General features: G+C 38.4%; 1 protein-coding gene across 2 annotated transcripts in view; it reads right to left on the bottom strand.

The window, feature by feature from the left end:
• The window catches only part of LOC132855303 (capping protein, Arp2/3 and myosin-I linker protein 3-like), a 49139-nt gene that overhangs the window by 7474 nt on the left and 17435 nt on the right, over window positions 1-24230 (bottom strand). For both annotated transcript variants that reach the window (XM_060884168.1, XM_060884169.1), the window contains exons 9-33: window positions 23187-23262; window positions 22301-22389; window positions 21949-22043; window positions 21514-21600; window positions 17189-17298; window positions 16857-16934; window positions 15625-15701; window positions 15103-15207; window positions 14768-14837; window positions 13537-13618; window positions 13360-13456; window positions 12488-12542; window positions 9299-9471; window positions 8682-8750; window positions 8313-8406; window positions 8108-8206; window positions 7861-7980; window positions 7623-7736; window positions 6588-6763; window positions 6008-6095; window positions 5270-5389; window positions 4854-4920; window positions 3957-4144; window positions 2234-2313; window positions 750-923 (exon numbers count right to left, since the gene is read on the bottom strand). In XM_060884168.1, the coding sequence (XP_060740151.1) occupies window positions 750-923; window positions 2234-2313; window positions 3957-4144; window positions 4854-4920; window positions 5270-5389; window positions 6008-6095; window positions 6588-6763; window positions 7623-7736; window positions 7861-7980; window positions 8108-8206; window positions 8313-8406; window positions 8682-8750; window positions 9299-9471; window positions 12488-12542; window positions 13360-13456; window positions 13537-13618; window positions 14768-14837; window positions 15103-15207; window positions 15625-15701; window positions 16857-16934; window positions 17189-17298; window positions 21514-21600; window positions 21949-22043; window positions 22301-22389; window positions 23187-23262 (2583 nt within the window). The remainder of the gene's footprint in view (window positions 1-749; window positions 924-2233; window positions 2314-3956; window positions 4145-4853; window positions 4921-5269; window positions 5390-6007; window positions 6096-6587; window positions 6764-7622; window positions 7737-7860; window positions 7981-8107; window positions 8207-8312; window positions 8407-8681; window positions 8751-9298; window positions 9472-12487; window positions 12543-13359; window positions 13457-13536; window positions 13619-14767; window positions 14838-15102; window positions 15208-15624; window positions 15702-16856; window positions 16935-17188; window positions 17299-21513; window positions 21601-21948; window positions 22044-22300; window positions 22390-23186; window positions 23263-24230) is intronic.

Below are 24230 nucleotides of genomic sequence, written 5' to 3'. Positions count from 1 at the left end.
CTCCGCATAATGAAGAAGCCTTGAAGGAACCCAGAAAGAAACTGCCCTGGAAGAATGGTCTACAAGTAAGGAAAGTCAAAATAAAGTAGATGACCAGCAGGATAGCTTGGTTAGTCTTGCTGGTGGGGATGAGCAAAAAATTCTGTTCCATTTTATATACTTATCCTTTACAGTGTAGCAGGAGCCTATCCTGGGAAGCAGAGGACACCATGGACAGGAGGACAAACCATTGGCAACCACAATCATGCACCCATTCACATACTAATGACAAAGTTTTTAGAGATGCTACTCAGCATACGAGGTATGTCTTTGGACTGGGGGAAAAAACTGGAGTATCCAGAGGAAACCCCAGTAGCACGGGGTGATGCAAATGCTCCATGTACACAGGGGGGCTGGAATCAAATCCCCAATCCTTGAGGTGTGTTGCTAACCACTAAGCCTCTAAACTATCCATGCAAGGTCATGAAAACGAGTCAAATGCTTTGCCAGTTATCAACAGTTACATAAGTTACGATCCGTTATGTCTCTTACTTTTACTGTACTGTGTCAGGGGAAAATATCTCATTTGCTCCAACCAATCAAATTTGCGGTTCCCAACACATTATGTCCTTTTGTCCACAAAACATGTGTACATGTACAGCACACTAACATAGACACATATTGGGAGTGTTTTTTTTTAGTGTTTTTACAGGTCATACCGATTCCAGAGTAAATTACCCCACTGTATAGCTGCTACATTAGTAACTGACCCAGTGGGAGCCGTGGCAACAGTCCGACAGTCCTCGTTACAGGCTACGCCCAATGAATCCGCTTCCTGATTGGACAGTGTGGAATTCCGGTTCCTACGGAAACCGAAGATTGCCAGCATGTTGCGTCTCTTCTTTCGCCGGAGGGAGTGGGCCTTATGAAGGGAGGATAACTGACTGAGAAAAAGAGATAGCAAAAAAAAAAATTAAAGAGAAGGGATGAGAGAGCAAGAAGATGACATTTTTGTGTATGTTTTTTCTGTTTTTTTGCTTCAATAATATTTATTTTTCCCAAACACAAATGTAAGTATAATGCTTGTTTATTTTTCTTAGGTCAAGACCAGGAACTAGGACACATGGACCATGAATAAGGAAACATGGTCCATGGAAATGTTAGGCTCAGACTCTCCAATGAGACCAGCTACAACAACAGAAAACCACAGCAGGATCTAATCCTTTTAGCCAAGATCAAAAATCTGAGGCTGTCATGGGCACAGGATCACAGAAACTAGGCAGTTGAAGATAAAAAAAAATCTCCTGGTCTGTTTCCAGTCTACAACTGTCCAATATGGGTATGCTTGTGTCAATGATAGCCTCTTATTCCTGTTTGTGAGTGGAAGCTTATGATGTCTTCTGCTGTTGCAGCTCATCTTTTCTGAACACCATGGTTATAAAGAGTGATTGTGAGAGTTAGAGATTCAGTTCAGTTTCTGAATAACATACCAGCACATCTGGCACCAACACCCATGTCCTGGTTAAATCACAGAAAGCAAATTCTCAAATTTTTCCCTAGTCTGATGTTTGATGTGAACATTAACTGAAGCTCTGTATGATTTTACGCATTGTGCTGCTGCGACGTGATTGGCTGGTGCACAGATGTTCCCATAAATAATGTTGTGTAAGAAATAATACAGTTGTGTGAATATTCTGAGCAATCCAAAGATATCGTACTGGAATCTTTGCTTATATCATTATCTTTTTTAATGGTTTGTCGTCTTTTATCGAATTCTTTCGTTGAATTCCAAAATTTGCCATTTACTTTTCAATATTTACATCTCGGTGTTCTTGTGAACAAATTCGAACCTGGTAAGATACCACTGTTGAGTTATTATTAATGCATCTTACAAGGTAAAGTTCAATATTTAAAAGTTTAACATTACTATTTATGACCTGAATATTTAGAACCGCTGCATTATTTATCTGGGATGGCGTCCTCTCGGCCCACAAAAACCCCCATGATTCCATGCAGCTGTTGCCTGGCAACAGCATGAATACTCAAAGAGCCTGGCAGGTTGCTAGGCAACAGCGTGCACCGGCACAGGAGGGCACATTCAGAGCAGATTCATTAGAAATGTGTTTAACGGGGGAAAAAATGTAATTACAGTAAAAGCATCTACGCTATTTCTCTAGAGACTCATCTGTCTGGCAAGTGAAGTGTGTGTGTGTGCGTGTGTGTGTGTGTGTGTGTGTGTGTGTGTGTGTGATACCTATCAGGTAGAACTCGCTTGCTGTAAAAATCAGGCAGGCCATCATCCAGCGGTGTGACAGATCCATTTTCAGTACAGTGCTGACAGAGAAAGAAGGATGTAATGGGTAAGATGTAGGATTGTTATACTTATTATTATTGTTATACTTAAATTCTTTATTATTAATAATAATAATAATAATAATATACTTATTCTTTTTATATTTTATTTTTATTATTATGTACATAGTTTATAATCTAAATTGTAATGATTATAAAGTTAATATAAATTATTATTATTATTATTATTATTATTATTATTATTAGAAAATTAATGTGCAAAATAAGTTTTTAGCCACTCAGTACAAATCCTTTTTTAAGAAAAATTTGTTTGTTTCCTTTTATTAATTAATTAATTTATTTGTTTGTTTGTTTGTTTTTTCTTTTATTTGTTTATGTTTTTTAAGACAGTACATAACATACAGAGTGATCAGGTGAACTCCTGATCGCTCAACACTATGTGTGAGCATGTCAACATCTATTGATCTAATAAAGATAAAGCCACGTCGTCTATTCTACATTTTTATAAAATAAATTAAAATTGGTCGATGTGACATCCAGAGTCAGAGCAGTGAAAAGAACATGTGCAATAATAATGTAGAACTGACTGATGCTGAGCTCACACTTGATAATCCCTGAGACCACCACAATTGTATATGACATATGAATTATTCAGTGCAATAATATAGTATACAAATATCATCAGCATTACGCTCAGCTAAATTATAAACATCCATCCATCTGTTTTCTGTAGCACTTTAATCCTACACAGGGTTGACAGATACTCTGATTTCCTCTGCCGGTCCAAAGACATGCCTTGTAGGCTGAATGGCATCTCTACATAAATCTGTCCATAGTGTGTGAATGAGTGTGGGAGTGATCGTGCCTTTTTATGTCCATGGTGTCCAGGTTGCCCTGGGATAGACTCCAGGTTCCCTGTGACCCTGTGTAGGATAATGCACTAGAGAAAATGGATGGAAGGATGATAGAAAAAAAAGTAAGTAGTAGAAGTAGACCACATAAGCATCTTCTTTTCACAAAAAGGTTTCTCTCTCTCTCTCTCTCTCTCTCTCTCTCTCACACACACACACACACACAAACATGGTAATCATAACTGCAGGCTCTTTAAATATATAATATGTCTGGTGTACCCGATGCTTTCTATTACCAATTGCAAGCGACGCTAAATTTAATGAATAAAACATTTTGATGCATTAGTGCAACTCGAACGTTTGACTTATGAACGTTTATTAATGCGTTCCTTATGCGCCGTAGTTACTTTCTGCACTCGGTTCATTATTCATCGAGTAATACATCCGTGCCTGTGCAGCCATGTGCTCCGGTCTTTTTCCCGGGAATAAAATACTGAAAGAGGATTACATGAGTTCACAGATATCATGAATATTCATGAGGGATGACTGTAGTTCATGAGCCACCATCATTCGAAGGCACTTATTTAAAAAAGGCAGACGTAGCAAAACTAAGATGATAAATATTTTAATCCAGCAGAGATCAGTGACTTTTTTTTAAAAAATGATCAAAACTGTTGTGCGCTTGCTTGTATGAATGAACGCTTTTGTGTATATGTACTTTGTTTCAAAGTATTAAAAATAATATTAATGTAAATGAATCTGAATTTGCATTAAGACCTGGATTAAGATTCAGGATCTGGTTGTGTCTCTCACCGAGTCAGATGAAAGGATGCCTCCTTTGTGCCTTCTCGGTGGCCTCGGTCTGACGCGGGTCACATGATGCAGAGGTGCCCCCTGGGTCGGTAGGGCAGACAAGCCCTCCCATGATGCCGAGCGAGAGAGGGGTGAGGAGAGTTGAGCGCCTGAGGTGGGAGGAGATGAGCTGGAGTCATCACACAGACCTGTTGAGATTATATGAGAGAGAGAGAGAGAGCGAGAGAGAGAGAGAGAGAGAGAGAGAGAGAAAGCAAGTAAGTGCCGTACTTTAGTTTCTTTGTATATTTGTAAGATAGACAGGAGAGAAAGAGAGAGAATATAGAATAAAACAGTTGACGAAAAAAGAAGGAAAAAAGAGAGGGAATGACAAGTGAAAAAAGAAGGAAGAGAGAAAGACAGGTAGACAGAAAACTTTTCAGAAAGAAGGAAAATAGAACTAGATTGACAGATGAAAAAAAGGAAAAGAGAGAGAGAATGACAGATGGAAAAAAGAAGGAAAAGAGAGAGAGAGAATGACAGATGGAAAAAAGAAGGAAAAGAGAAATAGAATGACAGATGAAAAAAAGAAGGAAAAGAGAGAGACCGGCAGATGAAAAGAAATAAGGAAAAAAAAGATGCGGAAAGAAAGAAATGAGAAAGAGAGACAAAAAGTTAGGAGAGAGAGAAAAAAAAACAGAGAGAGTATATACTATACTGTATATGATCATGCCATTAAAAGCTTGGTGAATTGAATTGAAATTGAGAAAGAGACAGAAAAAGAGAGAGAGAGAGAGAGAGAGAGAGAGAGAGAGAGAGAGACTAAAAGGGCTCTCTACCTAATGGAAGCCCTGAGGGGAAAACAGGAAATTGGTAGACGAGTAGAGGAATGGAAAGAGACACAGAACACACACTCACTCAGTCTAGTGGATACAGGTCGGATTCGTCTGGTCCTGGCACTGCGCTTCTTAATGGCGATGGTGTCCTGCAGTCAAGCACAAAGCACAACATTAATACTTATACACACACACAGACTCAAAGCACCCTGTGGAATATATTCACAATCATAACACACACAATTAACATATAGTATATATGGTATAATATATCTAGTGCAGAACTCACAGAGCGCTGGGGAAAGGGGCGGGGCTTAGTAACTGAATATATTATTAATATATGAATATATTATGGATTCACATTCTCTTTTGTGTGGCTCCACCCACATCAGTGAGAGCGCCTAGTGTTATTTATTCAGTAGCAAATTTATCTTGGGTTGGATCTTCTACACTCACACACACACACACACACACACACACACACACACACACACTCACAATACTCGTGCCCAGCTCCTCATCAGTGATCTCGAGTGAGTCTCTGTGTCTGTGTGACCTTCGACCTGTGCCACCATCACATAGGCCATCCCACTGTTTCACCTGAGACACCTGCTGCGTCTGTTACACGCACACACACACACACACACACAGCATTCTGCATATAATAACTTTGATCTCATTTTAATAACATGGCTATAAAGTAGTGCACACAAAGTAGTATGCCTGCAGATACAAAGACTACATCACTATAGAAATCCAAGCAGGAGGTTTGGCACAAACACCTTAGCATATGCTGGTGGATATGAAAAAAAACAATTTGGCACCCCGTGAATGAGCAGTGTGCAAACAAGGAAGAAAGAAAGAAAGAAAGAAAGAAAGAAAGAAAGAAAGAAAGAAAGAAAGAAAGAAAGCAGTGTGTGCAAACAAGAAAGAAAGAAAGAAAGAAAGAAAGAAAGAAAGAAAGAAAGAAAGAAAGAAACAAAGAAAGAAAGCAGTGTGTGCAAACAAGAAAGAAAGAAAGAAAGAAAGAAAGAAAGAAAGAAAGAAAGAAAGAAAGAACGAAAGAAAGAAAGCAGTGTTTGCAAACAAGAAAGAAAAAAGAAAGAAAGAAAGAAAGAAAGAAGGAGCAGTGTGTGTAAACAAGAAAGAAAGAAAGAAAGAAAGAAAGAAAGAAAGAAAGAAAGAAAGAAAGAAAGAAAGAAAGGAGGAATAGAAACAGGGATGTAGACGTCCTACCAGAGCTTTGTGAGTTGAGTAGAGCTCCTGTAAGATCTGATCCACGATAGAGTTGGTAAGATACGACACTACTGACAGCTTCACCTCCCTTTGAGGCAGAGAGAGAGAGAGAGAGAGAGAGAGCGAGAGATAGAGAGAGAGAGAGAGAGAGAGAGTGAGAGAGAGATGAAATCCGGAAGTGAACAGACAGAGGACGACATGGTGAATTAACACACATAGAAAACAAATCTGTTCTGGTCTTCCATTTTCACTGACTTCTTTTGCCTCACTGATTTTTTTCCCTCCCTTCCTTCTAGTTTTTATTCTATCTATTCGCTTTCGTCTCTTCACAGCTGTTCAAATCAATATTCATTCTATAACTTCCCTCTTTCCCAGTCCACTCTTATTCCCAATTCTCTTTTTAGCTCTCTCGCTTCCTCTCCCTCTCGAAATTCAATTCAGCTTCAATTTAATTCAATAACTGATGTACAAGTTGAATTACTGGCAAACCACCAGCTCTTCTCCTCTCTCCTTTTCTCTCCTCCTCCCTCTCTCACTCGGTCATCGCCAATCCCCCGGTCGCTCTTTCTTCCCCCCTTACTCTAGAGCTCGATGAATGTCTTGTGCTGCTCTCTCCATCAGCGCGGTGCGAATAGCCGAACGAGGGATGGACACTCGCTCTGAAACAGAGGACAGAGGAGGACTCAGTCGCTCTGCCGCCACGGAGGACAGTGGACACAGCTCCCGGCACAGAGACACCATCGAGTCCACGATCACCTGTCAATCAATCAATCAATCAATCAAAACAAACAAACAAGCAATTCATTAATCAATCAAGTCTATAAATCAGTCCATCCATGATCAGAGATTTTTTTTGTGATCATTGGTGAAATTATAAGCCCAGTATTCTCCAGGACACATCTGTAATAATCGTCTATGAGAGCTTTACTCATGTTCCATGCACTTGAAGTTAAAAGACTTTGGAGGATAAACCAAACGAGTTGTGCCCAAAAGCATTACAAGCACATGGACTACGTTATTTTGGTGTGTGGGACCAAGAGCAACAACGGCAGTTGTGGCAACCCTCCATTCCTTTCCTCCCTCCCCACCCCATGTTCATTTTGCCTTCCTGGTTTCCTAGCAACAGAAAAGCACGTGCTTTCTGTCACAACAAATTAAAGAATAAATATATAAACATCTCTTCTTACCATTGACAAGTTAGAATTGTTTTTTGTAATGTATTAGGAATCTTTAACGAATGTCTCAGTCAACGAATCAGAGTCACTTAAACAATAAACAAATCAGTTCCACTTTTTTCCCTTTTGTCTCATTTGCACTGGATCTGTGCCAAGATTCAGTTATCATACTGGAGTAACCTGCATGTGTGTTTCAGCTGAGGATGTGATGACTTCATTAGTTTTAACAACACATACACGTGTACCATGAGCGACAAAGGGAAAGTTTAAGGACACACAGAGGCGGTTTTGCAGAGATCTGGCAACCCAGTGTGGCACCGACCAATCAGCATATGGCTCAATCAAGCAATTTATTGATACTAAATTGTCCAGTAGGTGGTAATAAAGAGTGGCTGAGAGAGAGAGTGTGTCTGTGTGTGTGTGAGTGTGTGTGTGAGTACCTGCAGCTCTTTATCTGCAGCCTTGGCCAGTTCCCCAGCCAGTGAGTCTAGTCTCTGTCTGACCGGTCCATCAACCGAGAGAACATGAGCCAACTCACACAGAGATGGGTAGAGCTGAAAGAAAGATGAGAGATGAAAGACGAGTGTGTAGGGGTGAATATACAATAAAAAATCATCTACATTCAACAGCTACATTGAGGTCAGTTAACACATCATGTTCAGCCATACACACACTCACCGCGCGAGAGTTGCGAGCCTCCTTCAGGACCTGTTTAGCCGCTTGGAGCTCCTCTGCATCTACTGCACCTCGGAGAACACACACCTGCTGCTGCACCCGTACACACAATCGCTCCATCACCTGTGTGAGTTACAAGTACACACACACTTCATAATTCACTGACACACACAGCCACTGAAGTACTTAAGTGACAGTTACTCTATAAGAAACAATACACACATTCATAAAAACACACACACACACACACCTGCTCAGCAGTGCTGGTGACTAAGCCTTGATGTAAGCGTAGAGCTTGCCTCTGGGAGAAGCGTTGTGTTTGATTATTCCTCAGTAAAGCTCTCTGAATCTGAACAGTAGAAGAAAACAGCTTCAGACCAAATGCTCTGCTCTCAAACCGCACCGAAGCAGACGTTTACTGTAGCTCAGATACAGGTAGGATTTAGGAGTCGTACCTTGGCGAGCGCCTGTTCTGTCTTTTCTGGGGCACTTCGATATGCTTGAGTGACATCGCTCAGGGGGATAGGCATGTACTGCAAAGTGAAATTACTGAAAGAAGACAAGAGAAAAGACGAGGAGAGATTAGATGAAGTGGAGATGAAAGAAGATGAGATGTGTTGAGTTGAGATGAGAAGAAGAGAAGAGAAAAGATGCGATGAAAGAGAAGAGATAAGAAAAGAAAAAAGAAAAGAACATCAGTAAAATGACTTCTCCATTAAGAAATCATAAAAAGCTTTAAAGTGGGATTTATTAGCTGTGACAATCCAGAAAACCTGTGTGTGTGTGTGTGTGTGTGTGTGTGTGTGTGTGTGTGTGTGTCATACTGTTCTAGAGCTCGTGCTACATCCATGAATCCTGCACCGGTGGTGTTGTTCCTGTCCCAGGTCACACTCCTTTCACAGATAGAAAAACATTTACAGTCACATTTCCATACTTTATTCCTCTTTTTCTCTCCGTCTCTGTACATGTCCTCTTTGTCCTCCCCTCTACCATTTGCCCTTATCACTTTTCACTAGTTATCTGTCATCCTTTCTTTTCCTGTCTTCCTGGCCCAAACGCACTCCTCTCCTCTCTTCTCCTCATCTCTCCTCTCCTCTCCTCTCCTCTCTTCTCCCCTTCTCTACTCATCTCTCCTCATCGCTCCTCTCCTCTTCTCTCCTCATCTCTCCTCTTCTTTCCTCATCTCTCCTCTCCTCTCTTCTCCCCTTCTCTACTCATCTCTCCTCTAATTCTTCTCTCCTGTCCTCTCTTCTGCTCACTTCTACTCATCTCCCCCTCCTCCTCCCCTCTCCTCCTCTCCCCTCTCCTCCCCTCTCCTCCTCTCTTCTCATCTATCCTCCCCTCTCCTCTCCTCCCCTTCATCTGCCCTCTCCTCCCCTCCCCTTCATCTCCCTTCTCCTCTCCTCCCCTTCATCTCCCCTATCCTCTCCTCTCCTCTCACCGTAGTGTGGTGTTGATCTGCAGAGCTTTGCTGAGCATTTTGGCACCGATGTCCTCCAGCCCATTCCCACTTAGGTCCACTTTCCTGAGGCAGGTGTTGCTGCCCAGAGCGTTCACCAACACCGTGCCACGTGAACGCAAACGAGAGTCGACCAGAGACAGAGAGTGCAGAACCTATGGAGCAGACCAAAGTCAGAGATGGAGGTGGGATTAGAAATGAAATACACAAAAATGACAGTTTGGATTCTTCACATGCTCTAGTTATTAGATAGAATCATAGTTTATTGTATACAAGATTTGTTGTCGTAGTTCGCTTTCTGTTTAGACATTACACTAAATCCTCACTGAATACTAACCAGAAGGATTTTTAGTCTTCCAGATGTTCTGTGCAGCTGTTCATCATTACACTGGGTCCTATTTATCAAAGCGTGTGAAGTTGTTTACGCCCCCAAATTACCATATATGCTAAGCAACTTCCCTTTAAACAGCTTGCATTGCTGATTGAGGATGACATGGGGCATGTTAAAAATCGAAGAAAATGTAATTCAATGCTATAGCACCAAAAAATGCTTTAGGCACTTTAACAAAGAGTTTGTGTAAGAAATAAAAAAGAACATTTTATATTTAGAAAACCTGTGATTGACTTATGTGTTGTTTTCATAACCAATCTCCAACTTCTTGTTTAAACGAGCCTGTAGTTAAAAACCTTTAAATCTGGATTTAAACGATATACCAACACTACAGTAAAAAAACAACATCTGAAGGGCCAATCTTTTTAGAGCTGCATCTTCTAAATCTTCCAGCATGGCCATCATCCCCATCACACACCTTGCATCTAATTATACCGATCTCCTGTCAGCTGTCTGCACCTTGGAAAAATACTCATCCAATTATTCGGACACGGTTGACAGTAAGTCTGAGACTCCTTCTGTTTTCATATATAAAAAATTATAGTATAATTTTAGTCCATGATTTAGTGAGCTAGCATGAGGACGTGCTTTTGATCCAAAAGACTCCAAAGCCCTTTTATAAGTGGGATACGCGGGATAAAAGCTTCTGTAAATGATTCCCGATATAAAAGTGCAGCAATCCATGCAAATGATATGATCTGAAGTTTATCGATTTGAAGTATAGGTTAGTTAACCTTAGTTAGTTAGTTAACCTCACGGTTATCCTTCACACAGCAATCTAATAAGAACCTAATAATATACAGTATTTCTATCACTCTTCACTCTAGTCATATACACTCACTGTTGAAATAAAAACACAATGTTCTTACAAAAAATAACACGATTATTGATTACGCTGTCTGCTTTTTATGATTTAAGAGGGTTAGCTTCTAGAAAGCTGCAGTGCCACACCCTACTTAAAGAACTTCTAGGTCTGGTGGAAAAAAAAAACAGCATTGTCTTCGGTTTCTCTTGACAAATCAATAGTGTGCTCTGTGTCCTCACGGGTTTCTCAGATTATGTCAATATGATTTTATCAACTTGAAGAACTCTGCTCTCTTTCTCATGTCACTAGTTCCATTATTATTTCAAGTACTACTTTTAACACACTATATTACAGAGAGTAAGATATTGAGCAAAGGACACACACACACACACACACACAAGCAATATCAAATCTACAAAACAAAAGCTTTAACGTTCATATTATTCATACGGTTAATATTTTTGTCTTTAACTTTTTTGAGTGGAAAAAAACGACCCTTATTGTTAGATAGGCCTCATTTATCAATTTATTCATTTAATTAATCCATCTTTAAATTAATCTCATTCATCAATCTTTAAGTAGAGGTGTGTTTATGTTTGCCTCAGCAAAAGTTCTTCTAATTTAAAAGAAATGTATAAAGAATATTTTCTTTATATTTGCATGTGTTTGGTGATCAACTGTAACATACTAAATCGTATACTGAACACGACTCATTTACATATAGCGACGCCCACAAAACTCCATAAAAGGGAAAGTACAGATGCAACTGGGAGCATGAATTGAATGCTCAGGGTAAAGGCTGAAAATCAGAACTGGAAGTTATTTTGATAATAAAAAAAAATATTTATTTGTTTATATTCCTCTTAATTTACAGATTTGTGTTTTATAATCTTTAATTAATACCAATAATACAAATGTCTGGTTTTCATGCAAATTTTTTCCAAATCGCTCTGGATAAGGGTGCTAAACTCCGTAAAAGTAATAAAAATAAGCAACTTGACAGTATATTCCAGATATGAACATGCAGCAATCCCTGCTGATGATTTCGTTAGTTGTCTTCTTAGGTGTAGAATTACAAACACTTAAGGTTACGTACTTTTTTATCTCCTGTATAATTTTCTCCTGTAAACACTCATAGGAAAGATTTACACATACAGCTGTTAAGATCCAGATTAATAAACGACGTTGGATTTTTTCACTATTTTATAAGAACAACGTGTCACACATTCTATCTCTTTACTCACTCACTCACTCACTCATTTTCTACCGCTTATCCGAACTACCTCGGGTCACTGGGAGCCTGTGCCTATCTCAGGCGTCATCGGGCATCAAGGCAGGATACACCCTGGACGGAGTGCCAACCCATCGCAGGGCACACACACACACTCTCATTCATTCACGCAATCACACACTACGGACAATTTTCCAGAGATGCCAATCAACCTACCATGCATGTCTTTGGACTGGGGGAGGAAACCGGAGTACCTGGAGGAAACCCCTGAGGCACGGGGAGAACATGCAAACTCCACACACACAAGGCGGAGGCGGGAATCGAATCCCCAACCCTGGAGGTGTGAGGTGAACGTGCTAACCACTAAGCCACTGTGCCCCTCCCATCTCTTTACAATTACGTTTAAGGTTTTGGAGCGTTCCCAAAGCACAATTAGTTTTCTCTCCAAGTTGTCTTGTCTATTACAGAAATAATGTGATCAAACTCAAAATAATCAACAACTTTTTACCAATCAGCTCTGAGAATTCAAGACTTGAGATTAGCATCTATCCAAATCTGTGAGATTAGCATCTATTCACTAACATAGCATTATTTTCTTAAACTCACTCCAGCACCAGGTTTTTCTACAGACCACCACACATACTGTAATCCATTTAATTGGATATCATATATGACTTGATTAGCACTTGGCCTGTTTCTATATCCTTCAGTGTGTGTAGAAATAATTCAGCTATGAATACTCACACACTCTTCCTCCTGTATTAGTTGGACCAGTTTGTGCAGAATTTCGTCCAACACCCTGCGGATAGAAAAACACTGATGAGATTGATGAGGGACGAGTAAGAGATGGAGAGATGTTCTCTGGGGGCTTCATTAGGCACTACTCCTACAAATCGATTCAAAGACGCTCTGTACCTTAGATAAAGCTGCTGTTAGCAGTCAGTCTGGCTGCATTATGTGATTAGGAAACCTCCTCCTTGCCCATCAGTTATGGCTATTTGTTACTGAATTATATAGTCTAAAATTTCCATTTTCTAGTTAGAGCTTTTTCTATAACATAATAGCTGCTAATAAGGAGAGGATGAGGGCTAATTCTTGCTAGAATTTTAAGCATAATAAGGCTAGTCTAATGATAGCTAGGTTGCTATCAAACTGCTATCAAACAAAATCGTTTTAAGCTAGTTCACTACAGCTTAGTTAAATGTGTGAATATATAATTAGCTAACCTAACTATTGCTGGATTGCCAATTGTATTTAGACTGCTGTAAAACTAGCCTGGAAAATTGTGACAAAATGATTTAAATATCTTAGCAAAAATGCTATAGTTGGGTAAATGTTAAGAGGTTTCTGTGCCTCTTTTATTTAAATGTTTGGTTCGACCTTAAGCTGAAAAAATTTTGTATTTAGCTCAAGTTAGCCATTGGGCCTGCTTGTTACAGAATTAGAGAGCTGCTAATATTGCATATAGCAGCTTTAAAATGCCTTTTGCTTTAAATAATACTTTGTGTACCTTCTATTTTTAAGCCAATGAAATAAAATGTATAAGCACAATATAGACATCATCCTATTATTATTTTGCAAATACACAGAACTGCATAGATGTTAATATGGCATACCTGCTCTTGATGTTAAAATTTTTGCCCAGGTGGAGGTGTCTGAGTGAAGGATGTCTGGACAGACCAGTAAACACGATCAGCAGATCCGCATCAAACCCTGGTGTAAAATCAATAGTTAGATTACTATGTACTACTAATAATGAAGTCTTTAGAATTGGTGGAGTCTCGCGAGCTCACCATTGTCTGAGATGTCCAGTGTTGCAATAGAGGTGACTCGTGGAAACAGGTCTTGTATAACAGCTGCTCCAGCTGACCGTAACTAGGACATTGAACACTTATTTAACGGTTTTTTATTTAACATTTACATTTAACATTATTTAACTTTTAGAATTTTATGGCATGGAAAAGAATTGAAAAAATGCTATACCAGACTTTTTCTGATTTATTTTTCTAATAAAATTCTGTTTAAATTTCTGTCCGTCAATATGAAGATAAACATTACAAGGGTTTTTCATGATTTTATTGTGATAGGATAGGGTTAGGATTAGTGGTGAGTTTGGGGATAAGGGTAGAGTTAGGCTTAGCGGTAGGGTTGGGGTTGTGGTTAGGGTAGGATTAGAGTTGGAGTTTGGCAAGGATTAGGGGTAGGGTAGAGTTTGGGTTTGGGATGAGGGGCAGGGTTGGGGTTTGGTGTTATGGTTGGGATTTGGGTAGGATTAAGGTTGGGGTTTGAGATTAGGGGTAGGGTTGGGGTTAGGGTTAGAGTGGGGTTAGGTTTTTGCAAAGATGTTTTTAAATCAAGGGTATCCAATTGGGTTTGGGGTTAGGATTGGTGTAAGGTTAGAGTTTGGGTTTGGGATTAGGGTAGGGTTGGGGTTAGGGTAGGATTAGGGTTGGGGTTAGGGTAGGGTTTGGGTTTGAGATTACAGGTAGGGTTTGGGTTTGGTGTTAGATGTTAGGTGTGGGGTTAAGGGTAGGGTTGAGGTTTGGGATTAGGGTAGGATTAGGGTTTGGGATTAAGGTTTGGGATTGAACTCTGCTGGAAAAAACATTTAAAAAATAAATTCTAAAATTTGACATGTTTGTAAGTGTTCATATTTACAACTGACATATTTCAGCACAGCCATGGCAAGGTAAACATTCATATTGATGCTTTCTAAAAGTGTCAAGATATCTTTCACAGAAAACCCTGACTCATTTTTTCCCTCATTTTCAGTTTCTGGTTCAGCCACTGAATTGGACATCTGCCAGATTTTCCCATCTGACTACATACAAACATGCTACAACCCTTACAGAAGTGACTCTCAAACATATTTCTGACATTTCAGTGTTTCTGCATTGTTTGGGTTAACTGAACAAATCCGCAAAACAAGGCTGTGATTCCAGTGTGTTGCATTTTTCTAACTATTTAATGTTGTCTTCTTTAGGCAATATAGCGTGCCACAAGATTACACAGATTATGAGATACCTCGCAGCTGCTGATGTCAAGATGCATGTCGTTGATATGGGGGTTGTTGGTCAGACCTAAAAACAAATTTCTTTCAGAGAGAAAGAGAGGGAGAGAGATTTTAATCTTGAACATGATAAATCTAAATGAATCCTTATTACTATAATAAGGTAACAAAGAAAATGTGTGAGTAAATGAACTAAGGCAAGTTGAAGTAACTGTTCAACTGGGACGTATGCTTGTTGGAGTTATAACTAAACACTAAACAGGCTTCCTTTACGTCACAAAAAAAGGAACTTGTTGAACTCAATGTGGATTGGACCTTAGGATTTTTCATGCAAGCATGGACACCTCACCTGAGGGCTTCTGGTGGCAGCTTCATGGAGGCCAAACTGACGTGCGTGAGACTGAACGCGGAGCTGAAGAACTGACGGAACAGTGGTAGGGTCTCCTTTACCTTCCTGTTGAAGGGGCAGAGTTACAGTCTATTCGCATTAGACACAGTTAACACATACACACGTAACTTCGGATTTGTTTGGTAGAAATAAGTATTTTGTATGGTTCAACTCTTTCAAATCTTCTAGTTTTGATTAATGCATTTGATTCAGTGGACGTATCTTTATCAATAATAGAGTAGGTATATATAATAATACGCTGAATCAGATTAATAGAATTAAGCATCTGTTGCTTGTACTCCATCATATTGATAATTTGGTTGAGCTGTTTTTTTTTTGGTTGAGATGTGCATTTAAGCATCTTTAAGGATAAATAAATAATGAAAATGTTCTGTTACAGTTGTACACTCCCCCAGACACAGTGCAAAAAGGATAAGTCAATTCCCATGATGAAAAGGAAAAGAGAGACAGAATGAATCTAACCTGTGAGCAAAGGAGTTTTTGGAGAGGTTGAGGTAAGAAAGGTCAGCACAGCAGCCCCGGAGCAGAGCCCCAAACAGCTGCGGGATTAATTCAAAGAAAGTGAGAAGAGATGTAGAGAAAGAAAAGATACTGTAAAGCTTGCTGTAAAATATGAAAGAGGGAAGTGAGGAATTCAACCTCATTTACACCATTTGGTGTAAATGCACAGCATTTTATCTCATTTTATACAACTCAGGGTTAAGGGCCTTGCTCAGGGGCCCAGCAATGGCAGCTTGGTGGAGCTGGGATTTAAACTCACAACCTTCCGCTCAGTAGTCCAAAACCTGAACTACTAGGCTACCACATCCCCCTGTCAACCTCCTTGACCAAACCACCTCCATATTTGAGATCGATGTTTCTACTTTAAACTGACAAAAATCATGATGGTAATGGGAAGTGGAACAGTTTTCTTCTGAAGGTCTGATGTTGCAGTTTTGCAGGAGTAGTCAGCAGACATTCAGCTTCATTCTGCCTGAAAATGGTATAATGTATTTGCTGTTTAGGAAGAAATGTGCACCAAAAGTGGTAGTTCCTTTAGAGACTGGTGCAAGACCACGAGGTCAATTGTCAGATAAATTTGCTCTCTAGGCGGGTGCAATTGTATTATTTCCTCCCCTTTCAATCAGAGTGATACAAACCAATTAAATTTAGTTTCTGGGCTTATACTGTATACATGATAGAGGGAGGATAGTGCTTTCTTCCTGGTTAAGAATTTATACAGCAGCCTCATGTGTCCAAGAGGCAACTGGGCAAAATGGCCAAGTTGGGAGAAAATCGGGTCAAATGGTCAAATTTGTTGAAGAAGCCTAAAGTGCGGTGGATTAGCACCAAGGTCCTGGAGAAACGTTGTCTAATTTCACCGTGTCAGCTATATATGGTTGAAATGACAATAAAAGCTTCTTGACTTCTTGACCATCAGTTTCACATGTGATTTGGTCTACCCTGGGATTTACAGGCTGTGATGGATTGTCCAGCAGAATAAGAACACATGCTACCATTCTCATGAATCCATTAAAATTTGTAGAACTGAAGCTGTCTAATAGCTACTTCTAGCTCTATTCCCAGACAAATATTTTATTTCATAGTATATCTGGCAACCCTTCTCACAGCTTTCATGATTATTTTTGCTTCTCTATAAATTGTGGCTTAAGAGAAAACAATTAGAAAGAAAAAAAAAGACAGGAAGTACTCACCGAGTCCACGCAGCAGTCTGTGCCTGATAGGTCCAAGTGCACTAAACAGTTGGGCTGTGACAGGAACATATGCAGATGCTACACAAACATAAATAACCAGTGTCATTTCATCCACTGTGTTAAATGTGTGAATGTCTGATGAATGATGAAACAGAGTGAAGTAGACACTATGACACAAGGAGTTCTGGCACATCATGCAGTTTTGTGTGTGTTATATGAATGCAAATTGTATACGCTTTACATATGTGATGCTTGATGAACATCACGTGACGAAGGCAGATTGTGTGTACATCACACATTCCACAGAGTTATGTGTGTGTATATGTGTGTACCGTTGCGTCCTCTCCGGACAGAATGCCAGGGTTCTTGCTCAGGTCCAGATGAAGGAGTGAGTTTGAATAATCATCATTAGAGCAAAGAGCCTGAGAGAGAGATACCACACCTGAGAGAGAAAGAGATACAGATGAGGAAAAATACAGAAAGTCAGACAGCTCTTCTTTCTCACATACTTGATTACCTTGATAACTTACACTCTGATGTATTATGTAATAACAAAATTGTAATTTCGTGTAAAAAAAACTGCCTAGCCTCAGGACATGGTCTTAAACATGCTTACCAAGTTTTGTGTTAGTGCATTAAAGGTGGGGGACACGATGATTAAAAGCCAATGTTGACATTTGAAATCACCAAAACAAACACGCCCCTAACTCAAATGAGTGTCACCCCCTGTTTTGATAGCTCCGCCCACACATACATACGCAACCCAGGCAACTATTATGGCGGAACCTGCAGGAGCAGCTGGCCGAGGGTTTATTTTTATCAATAAATGAACACAATGAGTAATACTATGGTAATACAGATGTGTTTTTGTAGTACTGTGTGTTGTACTGTGAAAGGTTTAGCTCTGTATAACACGGAAGACATTCAGTTCTCTCCAGTGCTGGAAAGCTGATCCTATATTAACACGGTTCCTACTTCTTGCCTTATCGTAAGCCTTTTTCCGCTTTTCGTTTTTATCCGCCATGTCAATGTTTCAATCGCTTTCTGCTAATGTCACACATGCGCACTGAACACTCTCTACGCCGCATATTGACAAGACACGCCCCTTTCTGCTTATCGGCTACACGTTTGTTTTGTTTGTCGGCCCGACTTAGTTTTCTGAAGCATTTCTCAAACATCGTGCACCCCACATTTAAGTCCTTGTAGAGATACAGCTTCACATCCTGTTTGGTGGCTTCGCCGTCAGATTCGTTGACCCATTACAGGCAAACCGTTTAAGATATTTAAAATTCTTTTGATAACTTTTGTCCTTGTTGGTCTGAAGATGATGTTGGACAGATTTTGCAGAAGGGGTAACGGAAAAGAATCCAAGATGGTGGAAAAATAAATCAGACGAAAATGAACGTAATTTATTGTGTTGAACTTGCCTCAGTGGAGGAGATCCAACTAAATCCAATTAAATTTTATTTTGAACTGGGTTTAAAAGCTATGACTTTAAATGTAGTTCCAAATTAGGCCCAAATTTGACCCAATGGTGGCACTACAGAGTTGGCAGCACTTGGCCCAAATTTGGTCAGAATATTCCTTTGCCCCTCTTCAACCAGTGTGCCAAATTTTAACAAGATTCTATGGACTGCTAATGACACACTTAGAAGAAAATGTAAAATAACAATAAGATGCCTTCACACCTTCTGGTGCTTGGCTCCCTAACTACATCTTTCTTTAAATAAGCCAACAGAAAAAAAAATCTGCCTTGTCATTTTCTATTATATCATCAGTCATTCTTCATTATTGAAACCATGTCATATATTAATATGCAAAAGCACATTGTATATAATCTTTTATTCAGAACATTCCTTCAAAATAAATGTTGCCCAGAAACAGGAAATCATTGCCAATAGCAGGATCCGGCACAACGCTGGGACTGAATGTGCACCACAGGAAGCTAGTAATTACACCAAGCAGCCTCGGCTGGCAGCTCATACGGGACAGAGCACAAAAGAGCAGCGTGCGAAGAAAATCGAGGTTCGGTTTGTCAGTCAAACCATGCTCTAATTCTCTTTCTCCGCTCTGTTGGTGGACAAAGCCGTCTCTCCAGGTACAGCTGATGACCTGACATGTTTACACTGCCTGTCACAACCCAGCATCCCACACACATCCAACACAGTCCTTGGGGCCAAATGTGTGGGTGAACATCACCTTCTAATGCACATGCAGTTCCATATACACACAATACACAATGTCAGCAGAATGTAATGTTTTTTGTCTCGTATTTTGTATAATTGTTTTTTTCTTTGACACACATACACACCTGAAATCACAACTGCATTTTTAGGGGGCCAAGCACCAAAGCTGCATAGTCACCCTATTGTTATTCTATTTTTTCTTATTCTTCTTTCTTTCTATATTTCTTTCTTTCTTTCTTTCTTTCTTTCTTTCTTTCTTTCTTTCTTTCTTTTTTTCTTCTTTTCTTTCTTGCTTTCTGTCTTTTTCTTCTTGCTAGGGTTTCATTAGCAGTCCATAAAAATGTCTGGAAAAAGTTAGTTTGGGGAGATTTTTCAAGTGATGCCAATACTCTAGCACCATCATCAAGTCAAATTCGGGACTAATTTGTCCGAAATTGTGGACTTCACTGGATTTCCTGGGTTGAGACAAATTCACCACACACTTTGACATCAATTTCCACCAATTTAGATTCTTCTGCCATCTTGGATTTTTTTCAAAAACAAAATTTTTTTTTGGCTACATCTCCAAATGATGTCCAATCAACACCAAATCTAACATGCATTATCTACAAGCCAACCTGGACAAAAATATTTTGAATATCTCAACGGTTTGCTAGTAATTGTCAACAAATCTGGCCGCAAAACAGGACGTGAGGCTGTATCTCAGCAACGACATTGTGCATTTACAGACAATTTGGTAGGCATCTTCAGGACGGTGCAACAAGGCTAGGCAAATAGCAATTTATTTGCCAGTGCCACCTACTGGTCATAAATGACAACATACTATAATGTTTACATCTAACTATCATTGTTGCTAACCCTCCTCAAAATCTTGTGTCTGTCTAACTGTCTAAATGCCACAGTAGGAAAACAACACCACAGGTCACAGCACTAGCAAAAGCTGCAGCATCCGTGCCACCAAGTCTGGGTGCTTGGACCCTGACAATCAGGAGCTTTAAATGTTATTATTATTATTTTGCCATACAGGAAATTCAGACAATCTGTTATTCAGGACATTCCCAAAGTTATAAGAGGCCATGCATTATTATATTTTTTCTTTCTTGTTTTGTCGTGATAATGACTTCATTTTTCTCATTATTTCGAGAAAATGTGATCTCAAAACAAACTTTTGTTATGTCGAGATAATGAGAAACATGTCAATCACGACAAAACAAGAAAGAAAAAATATAATCATTTTTTATTAGGATTCTTAGGACTACCGCAAGACATAGATAATGTCACTCATTAAAAAGTAAACTTTTACAATGTGAAATTTTAACGAGAACAGTAACATATAATTCATCAAGTGTACATGGAAATGAATAAATAAATAAATAAATGTACTGTGATACCCTTTGTTCAAAATTTTGAGTTTATCTGCTACTGATATGAATCTCAGATAAATAATACATGTGTCGCATTATGAATGTTATAAGTCGTGTGTGTGTGTGTGTGTGTGTGTGTGTGAGGATGTGCAGTGGGGGTTTAACCAGCATCAAAGCAAGCAAGCATTATCAAAATCTTTCATCCCTTCAAGCACGAAATATTACGTCATGCTAAAACAAACAGAAAGCAAGAATCCTGGTCAGAACGCATTATATAAACGTCAAAAAATCGATTTTAAACATCTAAAAAATTCATAAAGGTTTCGAAAGACTGAACATTAAAAGATAAACACTGTGGAGTTACAGCTGAAAATGTTCCTGCATAGAAATGAATATTCAAGTCAGCCCAGTGCACAACGTACTCCTACTGGCCACTTTATTAGGAACAAACATACAAACATATATACGTGCGATTATATAATCAGCCAGTCCGCATTTTTTTAAATTATCTTGTACGTCCATTTGTTATCATTTCTGACTTGTCCAATGAAACACTGATCATTCTGGAATGTAAATAATCCTCAGATTTTGATCAAATCTGATTATATATCTGTTGTAAATGAACTGTACATAATTTTCTCCATTGATCTGCTCACTCAGTCATGAGTAACTGTAGCTGTTATGATTTCTGAATGATGTTTTTTGGTTCATTTCTGAATGATTTTTATCATCAGGCTTGTTTTTCTTATTGGACACTGCGTTATCCCATAATGCAACAGGAAGTCAGCAGAGAAAAGGAGTGCTGTAGGTATTAAACGATGTTCCTAGTGGTTAAACCGCACTCGTGTGTAGGATAAATTATAGAGTAAATTTGCTGAAGGTTTCAACAACAACAAAAAAACACAGCTGAAGTTTTTAACAAAATATTTCGTGACTATGATGTCGTACGGTCGCATGATACGGCGGATGTACTGTGATCGGATCGTATTCTTACTACACGCATTTACTGAACAGAACACACACAGAGTTGTGTTTTTAGCACTAAAGTTTGATTTGTAGTATACAATTCGTTGTTCTTGTTTTTTTAAACACTTTTCTTTGGCCCACCTTTGGACGAGAGTGATGTTTTGGACAGGTTAAGGAGACGGAGTCCTTTGCTAAGACGGCACACTTGCTGGATCAAATTGCACACACCTGTAAAGACATAGCAAGAAGTAAGAGTCAGTGTGAGTGATTCGTTTCAGAGAACGAGGGAAGGAAAGATTTATTCAGTAATTAACTTATTGTCAAAATTTCTGTTATTTGTTAATCAAATGTTGTATTTTATTTACAGCTCAAATTGTAGCCTGCAGGGAAAACTAGTGAACATTTTTGCAGCTCTTAGTTTTGTTTTTGTTTTAAATTGTCTTCAGTAAGCTTATTGCTAAGTGCAACTGTGACTCGTTGATACTTTTTCTGTCATCACCACAATTTATTCGAGCAAACTCATAAAAAGTGTGTGTGTGTGTGTGTGTGTTTGTGTGTGTGTCTGTGAAATAATACCTTGGTTATCCAAGGTGTTATGAGCTAAATTGAGAGAGTGAATCACCGATGCTGGGTTCTCAGACAGCGCGACAGACATCTTCTGAGGAAAATCACTAAGATAAACACAAACATCAGCTCTCACTTTTTCAGCAGTAAAACAAAACACATTTTCACCCTGGAATACTAACACAATCGCTTCATTAGTTATCTGACTGGAATTCAACGGTCGATCAACATTGTGAACCGTTTTATAACTAACTAGATTTAGTTTGTTCTTTTTTTTCTTTCCTTGATTAATCAAGCTGAACGACTCGCAGTTCTTCCCGGATCAGAGCTTACAAACCACTTAATAAGAGAGAATCAAACTAACGATTTGAGTCCGACGTTCTCCAGAGTCAGCTCTTCCAGACTGGAGGACTTACTGAGCGTGTGTAAGACCTGTTCTGTGACCTCTGACCCCTACGAAAAAGAACAATGATTAGGATTGCAGTTCCACTGAGTGTCTTATTGTTGTTCATTAAAAATCGTAATAATAGCAATAACGACTATTTACTTAGGTATTGTATTATATATATATATATATATATATATATATATATACATATATATGTGTGTGTGTGTGTGTGTGTGTGTGTGTGTGTGTGTGTGTAAAAAAACAGCAAAGAAAACAGCATAAGAAGCCAGAAGGTGCAGAAAACAGAGAAAATCAATTTTTTTTAAATCTAAAAATAAATATTTCTAAAATACAATTTACCCATTAAAATAAAGACATAATTAAAATAATAACAAAATATTAATAGGTAAAATAAAGAATTGTTTTGGGTGTAAAAAAACAATTACAAATTCTACATTAATTCAATTAAAATTTAAATGAAAATTTCACAATAATGTATTTAATAATATGATATTAAATATGAAATATCATAATATTTACAATAGTTCTAGTAAAATAAAAAGAAAATAATAAAATAAAATGTTAGTGATACTATAACTATAAAACTATAGTTTATTTATACACACACACATATATATATGTATTATGTATATGTTATATATATATATATATATATATATATATATATATATATATATATATATATATATATATATATATATATAAAGCCTTTTTGCGTAAATTACTTTTAGTTTAAGTATTTGTGTACAATGATGTAAGACATTCGGTTAAACAATCTGAGCTCAACTGACTGATTGACTAAGTGCATGCTGGGTAAATATAGAGAGGACAGGATAGTTACAATGCGCATGTCTTTGCAGTAGAGTTTGGTGAACCATGTGTTGTAGGCCATAGATGCAACAATTACTGCAAGATCTCTGCAAGAAAAACACACACACACACACGTATAAATGAGGGAAAACAACATGAATATAATTCTTTTTTAATCCGTATATAAAGCAATAAACAGTCATACAAACTGCTCTGATAAACAATATTTTACATAATTTTGTATTCTTTATACGTTTTTATTATTATTATTACATTATTTATACATTCTTTTTATTACAGTTTTCATGGTTGGCTGACTGAATCACTCAGATTTCTCAGATTTGTAGTAAAGTAGCTGGACTTTTATTTCATTTCATTCTGCTGAAGTTATAAGACTGTGTAAGGATTCTACACGATACAGACATCACCTAGTCCAAATCCAGGACTTTTTCCAAGCACCAGCATTTAATTTTCAAGGTCTTTAGGAGAGTCATGTACAGTATTGAAAAGCCAGTTCTGATAAACATCAGTTTCCAGGATAACAGCAACACTATTTAACCAAAAGTTTGTGCACCCCTGGCCTTCATATCCCTATGTGCTTGATGAACGCCTGACGAAGAAAGAAAGGATGGACGGACGGATGAAAAAACGAACGTACGAACGAACGAACAAAAGAAAGAAAGAAAGAAAGAAAGAAAGAAAGAGAGAAAGAAAGAAAGAAAGAAAGAAAGAAAGAAAGAAAGACAGAAAGGATTAACCCAAAATAATTCTAAAACATAATTTCCTGCTCAACACACAAACATAAATATTATCAACCACAATATCTATTTAACGCTCTAACTCTCTAAGTCAAATACACGAAACGGAAAACACGTTTATTTTGTGGCATTGATTTGTATTTTTGGAAACGACTTAAAAACGACTTGAACATTGTGTAAGTCTGAACACTGTGTAAGTCTGAACATTGTGTAAGTCTGAAAAATTCAAGTATTTTAAAGCATTTATTTTCTTTCTTTAACTCCAACAGCGAATCATTTTGATGTGAACATTTATTTACATAGTTATAATAAGTCCT

This window comes from Tachysurus vachellii, chromosome 12 (genome assembly GCF_030014155.1).
Source record: "Tachysurus vachellii isolate PV-2020 chromosome 12, HZAU_Pvac_v1, whole genome shotgun sequence".
In the NCBI taxonomy this organism is placed as follows: Eukaryota; Metazoa; Chordata; class Actinopteri; order Siluriformes; family Bagridae; genus Tachysurus; species Tachysurus vachellii.
This window is presented reverse-complemented; position numbering and strand designations above follow the sequence as displayed.